The sequence below is a fragment of the Akebia trifoliata genome, chromosome 13, assembly GCF_017979445.1.
Source record: "Akebia trifoliata isolate Shusen 1 chromosome 13, ASM1797944v1, whole genome shotgun sequence".
In the NCBI taxonomy this organism is placed as follows: Eukaryota; Viridiplantae; Streptophyta; class Magnoliopsida; order Ranunculales; family Lardizabalaceae; genus Akebia; species Akebia trifoliata.
In genome coordinates, this window is record NC_141387.1 from 4,801,513 (window position 1) to 4,809,288 (window position 7,776).

The 7,776-nt window shown below is 32.5% G+C and overlaps 1 protein-coding gene across 1 annotated transcript; it reads right to left on the reverse strand.

Annotated features, from left to right (window-relative positions):
* Positions 1 to 2,976: 2,976 nt before the first annotated feature.
* On the reverse strand, positions 2,977 to 5,439 carry LOC147387458 (protein MOTHER of FT and TFL1-like). The gene is made up of 4 exons (XM_086421825.1): positions 5,209 to 5,439; positions 5,041 to 5,102; positions 4,894 to 4,934; positions 2,977 to 3,381 (listed from the first exon to the last, which is right to left on the reverse strand). Exons 1-4 carry the CDS (start codon positions 5,407 to 5,409, stop codon positions 3,161 to 3,163), a joined length of 525 nt encoding a protein of 174 aa, XP_086277951.1. The 5' UTR covers positions 5,410 to 5,439; the 3' UTR covers positions 2,977 to 3,160.
* Positions 5,440 to 7,776: the final 2,337 nt, after the last annotated feature.

The window sequence follows — 7,776 nt, forward strand, 5'->3', positions numbered from 1 at the left end:
TAAGATTTAAAATGAGTTGGATTTTATTTGAAATTCAAGTGATCTGAATTAAGCGGGTCTAATTCATTCAAGTATATCCAAATTAAAAAATTGGTCGGATATGAGTTGATGTCTCTTGACCTGAGTTGGATACAGATTTATCCTTATATCGAAATGATATATTACTTTGTAAATTATATTTTATATTTGTCAAGATATATTTTACAACCAAGAAGTGTTGGGCATAGTTGTTGAGACCTCCCTTAATAAAGTAGGAAGTCTTGAGTTCAAGTCACATATTAATAATTTTTATTGAAATAACCTTGAACAAATCGAAATTATTTAACTAACCTGAATTAATTAATTCACTATCCGAATATGGATTTAGTAAAAAATAAAATTGTTCGTATGTGATTTTAAATAGTAGGACCCGAATACAAAATTTGAATCTGTATATACTCATATTTGGCCCAAACCCGACCTGTTTTAGACCCTATTTTATGGTGGAATGAGTGTTTTAAAATTCGGACAAAGGTTGGTGAGATGGCCAAGACCATGTTTCACAAAGTGAAGGTCTTGAGTTCAAAACTCTTTTAACAGCTCTATGCTAAAGGATTTATCCCAAAAATTACCTGATACATGTGGGGACCAAACAAGTGAGCCGACCAAACTTTGTAATAAAACGAATTGACTAATAAATGCGTCGGTTTATTTTTTAAAATCACTCGTTATAGTTTTTTTGATAAATATAAATGGGTCCAACCAAATTGAACTGGAATCTTAACATGGTCCAACCAATTTGATTTTTGTTCCAATTATTGGTTCGGTTATTAAACCATTAGTTGAAATAATTGAATTTTGGAATTCTTGAGAACTCGGAACTGGAATAAGTAATAGTCTCAATGTAATTTCTTTCTTCTTTTTATTGCCTCATTTTTTAAGCCCTAACTATTCAAACCCAACGCCAGACCAATAAGGAACCAATTGTGGGTTTAATAGGCTAGATCATTAGATTAAAGTTAGGTCTAATAGATCCAAAATCTGCCCATGTATCTAGTGGGCTTTAAGTAAAGTCCAAACCTAATTCATTGGGTCTCTAGATGCAGCCCAATTCTATCTCCAGACCTACCAGGACTAAAGTCCTGCCTGCTCAAAGAATGAAATTTGTCAATAGTAGACATACTATGATCTCATAATTAGTGTAAATTCAAATGCTTCCAATGAACTGGACATGGTCTGGGCTTGGGCCTAACGACGTCGTTGGTATCATACCTCGCGTAGTCGACAACCTAGAGTGAGAAATGAAATATTAATTTCCTAATTTTGCTTTGGATCCAAATTTAAATCTTCCTACTTGATAGAAGTTGAACCGAGTAAAAAACATATAAAGGTCGCTGTAGAAGTTGAATCAAGTAAACAATGAATGGTAGGCATTGCCCACAACGACTTGTGCAATGCAGTAACTAAAATTGGGGCTACGTTCTTGACTAGTGATTACCCCACACCCAAACCTAAAAAATCAATGTTCTTTTAATATTTTCCACCCACATTCATTCTCTTAAAAAATTAATATTTTTCAAGAAATTGATTTTCCTAAGTAAACATTTCCACGAGTCGTGATAATAAGATGGCCCCTTTGATACACACCCCATCACAAAACCATAGATTATTTGCCTCGGGATACACAAAAAAAGATTTATGTGTATCCAGAGGCAAATGATCTACGATTATATGATGGGCCGTAGGGGGGGGAGGGGTACAATCTTATTTGAGGGAGAGAATCATAAACTCCATATAAATTTATATGTATTTATTGGTAATTCTTTGAACCATGTTTTGCTTTAACCATTTTATTCGAAATATTAATTATTTGAAATCCGAAATATTAATTCTTTGAAATCCCAAACCGAGTAGAGATTTGATGTGAACAAATAAAGGAGCTAAACTGTTAAATCAACCATACGTCTTCTGAAAAGTTAATTTTATGTCACCACGAGTTTCTCTTCTATTAACCAAACAATTTACTTCTTAATACTTGAGCGTTTGATTCGAATTGTAGAATCTGATTCTGCCTCACAATTAGATTCTAGAATCTGATGCATCGTTTGGTTCGAATTATCAACCTGATTTTTTTCATAATAAGGAATCAAAATCATGTAGAATCAAGAATAATTCTTAGGCCGTTTCTCCTTATCCTCACAAACAATCCACTTATGCCGATCTTGAAATAATAATATTAATAATATAACTAATAATAATATAAATATAATTATAATTATTAATAATAGGAGCAGTAAATATTAAAAAAAAAAGACAATCGTAATAATAATAATTATAATTGTAATTATAATAATGACTAATATTAATAATAATAATAATTTTTGAAGTACAAATCATCATAATTTTTTGGATAATCGCACTATGCTTCTTAAGGTATAATTTACATGAAAACTAATAAAAAATGACCCATCTCTTTTAACTTTCCAAAACTCTTTGATTTTTTCTCTCAAAAATCCATTATCTTTAATCTCTGAGACATGTATTTTTACTTTTGTTTTCAATATCAAAAAATGTAATTGGAATTTTTTTTTTACAAGATCCATTTTCAAAAATAGTGTTAGCCAAACAAGTTGGATTCTGAAAATCAATTTCTATAATATGATTTTGAAAATTCATAATTAGAACCGAGAATCAGGTTCTACATCCAAAAGAAACACTCCCTTGGCATTGGTATTAAGACTCATTTAACAACGTAGCACACTTATTAAACAAAATAAATCTTTACGAAATGGTCACCCACCATAGATCAAGTCATGAATTGTCTCACTAAAAGCAATTGTATACATATATTTTGAAATGCAAGCAATTATATATTTTTTTGTTATAAATTAACTTAGTAGATATTCATATATAAGACTCAACAATAACATAGAAGATTATATATAAAATAATAAAATTAATTATTCTGTACGAAAAAACATTTGAAAGAAAAAAAAATTTCACAATAAGTTGCTCTTGAATTTCGTGGTGGTTGTAAGTTGTAACATAATAGATATCTCCAAATAAAATAAAACTTACAAATCAGATTGGATTCATCCTAAAAACAAATTAACCATCTATTTTACAAACCTGAAACGGTATCACAAAAAGAAAAATCAAAATGATCGAAAAGAGAGGCGAATCACCGTTTCTTTGCTGGTTCCTTCTGAGAATTGAAGTATACTGCTGCGACCGGAAGGCCCAATCCATTCTGAGCAACAAAGTGTCTAGTACTGAAATTAGCACGGGCATCTGGTGCTTGACTCCCAACCAACATAGGACCTTTTTGCTCGAATAAAGCGAATATGTATCGGTGAATTCCAGTCGGAGGCCGAGGTCCCATGTACGGGACGACCTCTTTTCCTGCAATAGAACCCCCCACAATCATTACTAATCCCTAGAAGACTAGTACTCATCTATAGGAAATCTGTATTTTTTTGTCTTATCTCGACGATCGGTTTGATGGATAGCCCACACTTCTCAATTTCATATATTTAGATTAGATCACGTAGTTAGGATACTTTGTTACTATATAAAGATTTATGAAGACTTGACACAAGCAAGGTCAAGAGATTATTTAGTTCACGTTCGAACTACATGGTCCAAGGTTGGGATGGGGCACTCTCCCAATTGAGATAAGAGATATTTTAGAATGAAATTAAAAATCCTTGGTTGACGATTGATTTATTGAAAGGCCCAACAACAATGGTCAAGACTTGGTTCAATTCGGATGGCTTGATTTACAAATTTAAGATCATTATTGTGAAGGATATTTTTGATGAAGAATCAGGGAGTGACACATGGCACATTAGGACTGTAAATGAAAGGGGATTGCCGAGGTTCCACTTCCAAGACCCAACTAAATAGAAAAGTCGGATGATGATCAAAACTCATAATAATGGAAGGGCGGACCATGAAAGCTCGGAGAATAAGAGACGTCAAATCAAGGTGAAGTTTGGTCAAAGGAATCCCCGGAGAATCAGGGATTTGTTCGTGGCAAGAACATGAATTTGAAGAGGAAAGGGAAAATCCCTAAATAAAAGAAATGAATAAATATGAAATGAGAGATAAATACAATCCTAAAAAGAGAAAACTACTAAAACAGATAGAAAGGAGATTATTGAAGATGTCGGGGTTCGAACTCTATAAATATGAGATAGATGGGCACTAAAAAAGTACGCAATTCCTTCTCCTGATACTCCATTCAATTAGTTGGTGTTGCAGGCACACCCAGGAGCATAGGAGGAAGAAATCATTCAATCAGTGAGAATCTTGAGGTAGTGAAAGTTTTTTGCATCTACAATTATTAAAAGTAAAATATGTATATGTACCTTTTTAGTTACCTTCAATTCAATTACTTTCATAGAAAACATTTCAATGATCAAATCGATTTTATTTCATAATCCTATTGGATCAAACAAAATCATCCCAAAGCTATCGGTTTGGTTCGATTCTTGGTTTGAACCGGACCAAATTGCACCCCTACGAACTAGGTTCCTTTTAGAGTAGCAAACCCCAAACCCAAATTCGAATCGAGTGAACCCACGAACCAGATAACATAAGTTAAACCTAACAAGAATCCTTAAAACTTTTTTAACTTTTAAAATTTTTAATGGGAGAAGAGAAAGAACTAATTCCCTAAATATTTTAACTTTTCAAAGGTAGAAGGGAAAGAATTTTGGGAAATTTCTTGAGAACTAATTACTAATACTAGATTTGTAATATGTAAATTAGCATAATTAGATTTTCGGCCCCTCACAAATTATATAAAAACTTTGTTAAAAAATTCAAATTAATAATTTTGAATTTGAAAAATCAATTTTCTAAAGGTATAATAAATGTTAGAATAATATTATGTTTAAGAATTTGACAAACCTTTTGTAGCATCACATCCTCCGGGAATATCTACAACCATCCTGTATCAAAATCGTCTATGATCATTAATTAAACAACTCTTATATTTACTAATTTGCCCCTCTTATTTTATTATATTTATATATATATAAAAGAAAATTAAATTACCAATGGAGCCATTCCCTCATAGTTGGCTCACTTGGGCTTGGTGCATCAGGATCACACATTATCTGCTGAATCCAAATTAAACAACATAAATATCTCTAAAATCACAAAAATTAAAAAATTAAAAAAAATTATTTTTAGTAAATTTATTTATATATAAAATTTACTTACAAGAGAGTAGAGATTGTTGGAGAGATGAGAACCGTTGATTTGAACAATGGGCTTTTCAGCTGTAACAGAAGGCTTGATCTCACACCCATTAGCCACTTGTTTCGATACGTAACGAACGGTGAGATTGACGGTCGGAGAGAATTCATCAAGGACGTCTCCGATCACTTTTCCGACGACCAGTGGCTCAACAGAACGAGCCATAGAGAAACAGAGAAGAAGAATTTAGGAGAAATTTTACAAGTAGGACGGCTTTTTCTAGTGAGATATTGGCTATTGGACACGTTGCAATGTTATTCAACGTGTGACACGTTGCATATCTTCTTGGATTTGTTACTTTGACACGTGTTGGCTTTGTGATGGTTTTAAAATGAGTAATAAGTAATAAAAGAGAATTACTTTATTTTTTTTACTGTAACAGGAATGTGTCAAACTGATGTTAAATTTATATAATAAAACACAAATGTAAACAATAATTTTATGGGTTCATTTTATTATCTTTTCTCTTCATCTCTTTTAATTTTATTATATTTTTTATTTAATTCATTTTATTATTTAGAGTATTATTTTGTGAAGATTAAGATAATTAAAATGATTTAAGATAATGATTTGAGTTGTTACGTAAAAGAGTGTTGTGAAGAAGCATGGAATCTATCTCAATTTTGGATCCCATTATTGTAATTGGGAGAAATCAACATGTCTTCGTAAAAGAATTGGAAACAATTGATAGGCAAGTTGGTCAAAGATTGGTAATTAGTGTCTAAAAGTTGTTTACAAAGGCAGACTTTATTATGGATCTTTGACCACTTTATCCATAGGGCCGTCTTATTATTTTTTTTCTCCGAGTCTAAATTATGAAAGAAAGAATCGAGAAGGTGGTATTGATAAGGTCCCAACTATTCGATTTTGGGACCGTAATTGCATTAAGATTACCATTGCATAAATGTTAGTTCCTTTAAATAATTACAAAATTATTTTATTTATCCAAATTAATAAAGCTAATGATATATTAGTGTTAATTGTAGCGCACATGGAAGCCACAAATCGCGAAACAATTACGGTTACAATACACGAGTCGAAAGGAAGCATCCAGAAAAATCTCGATCGATTTGGGCGCCACGTCACCGCGCGCGGCTAGGCATGACCGCGCGCGGTCCATCTCGAGGAATTTGTCCTCGAGATTTTCACAGAAGCTTCCAATTGCTTCGGTGGTTGTAACTGAATGGGTAGTTCGAAGCAAATCATCCGAAAAGTTGACCCGATTACCCGAATACAAATGTTATAAATTGAAGGGTTGATTTTAGATAAGGGTCCTCTCCTTGCTCTCTCTCTTCTCTCCAATTTTTGATTGTTCCTCTCTTTAATTTTCTGTAATTTTCTATTGAGAGATCTCTTGAGTGTAGTGAGAACATCAAGAGTGCTCAATTCTTTTTCTTTGTAAATTGTTGGGAGAGCTATAAATAAGGATTTTAGATTGATCATCATCTTCTTCACCCATGTTCTTCATTCTGTTATTAATTTCTGCAATATGAATCTTGCGATGATCGGCTAGACTCTCCGTAGAGAGGTCAAGAATGCCGGAGCAATTTCATCCTACTTATGTTGTTTTAAATTCTTTCTTTCTGCTTTATGTGTTAATTCTGAAATTCCTCTTAGAACAAGACTAGCAAGCTTATACATTCAAATCAAGCTTAGATGATTGTTACTTAGATAATCTCAAGAACAATCATGTTATGTGAAGAATTGAAGTATAAGTCAGTTACACTTGTTTGAAGTTGGAATTCTCATGAATACTCTTTGGTTACCATCAATGTTTAACTCGATTTATCTTCCGATCCACGAGCAATGACTTGCTACGTGGATCGAGTTATAATTAGAACAAATCAGTATTTTGGATGAATTGCAAAGGTTGAATTGACCTCTCCACACCCTCTTTCTTCAATCTCTATTTGTAGTTTCAATTTCATTTACAAATTAGTTGTTAATTGCTTCTCTATTTTTAAACAAATCAATTTTGTTTTTAAGAAAAATCTGTTTTCCAATTCTGTTTTGGCATTTTTATCCGAATGAATCCTTGAATCCTCATTGTCCCTGTGGAACGAATTCGACTTACCCAAAGTCCATTTCTTAATCTTAATCTCTGCATCTCTATTGCAAGCTTTACAACCGATCAGGTATCAACAACAATTGATTTTATTACGGGATAGAAAATGATGTTTATATCAATCTATTATGCGTCTCTACATCTAACACTAAGTAGGCCTCATACAACAATTGTCTTAGTTTTATTGTATCTATTCTTTCATTTCTTCTGGTACAAGCACAAACGCATTTTATTATTATTATGGATCTATTACTAGAAATTCAATGCGTAGAAACAAGTGATAGGTAAGTTGGTCAATGATTGATAATTAGTGTTTTGAAGTTTATCCTCCATCATCTCAATGGCCAACCTTGACTCTTGTTATTCAGAGTTTGCCTCGATTTGATATCATTCTCGCGACTTGCATTGAAATCGTGCTTTACTCTTAGATGTCCAATCAATTGCTACCCCTCAACATATGTTATAAT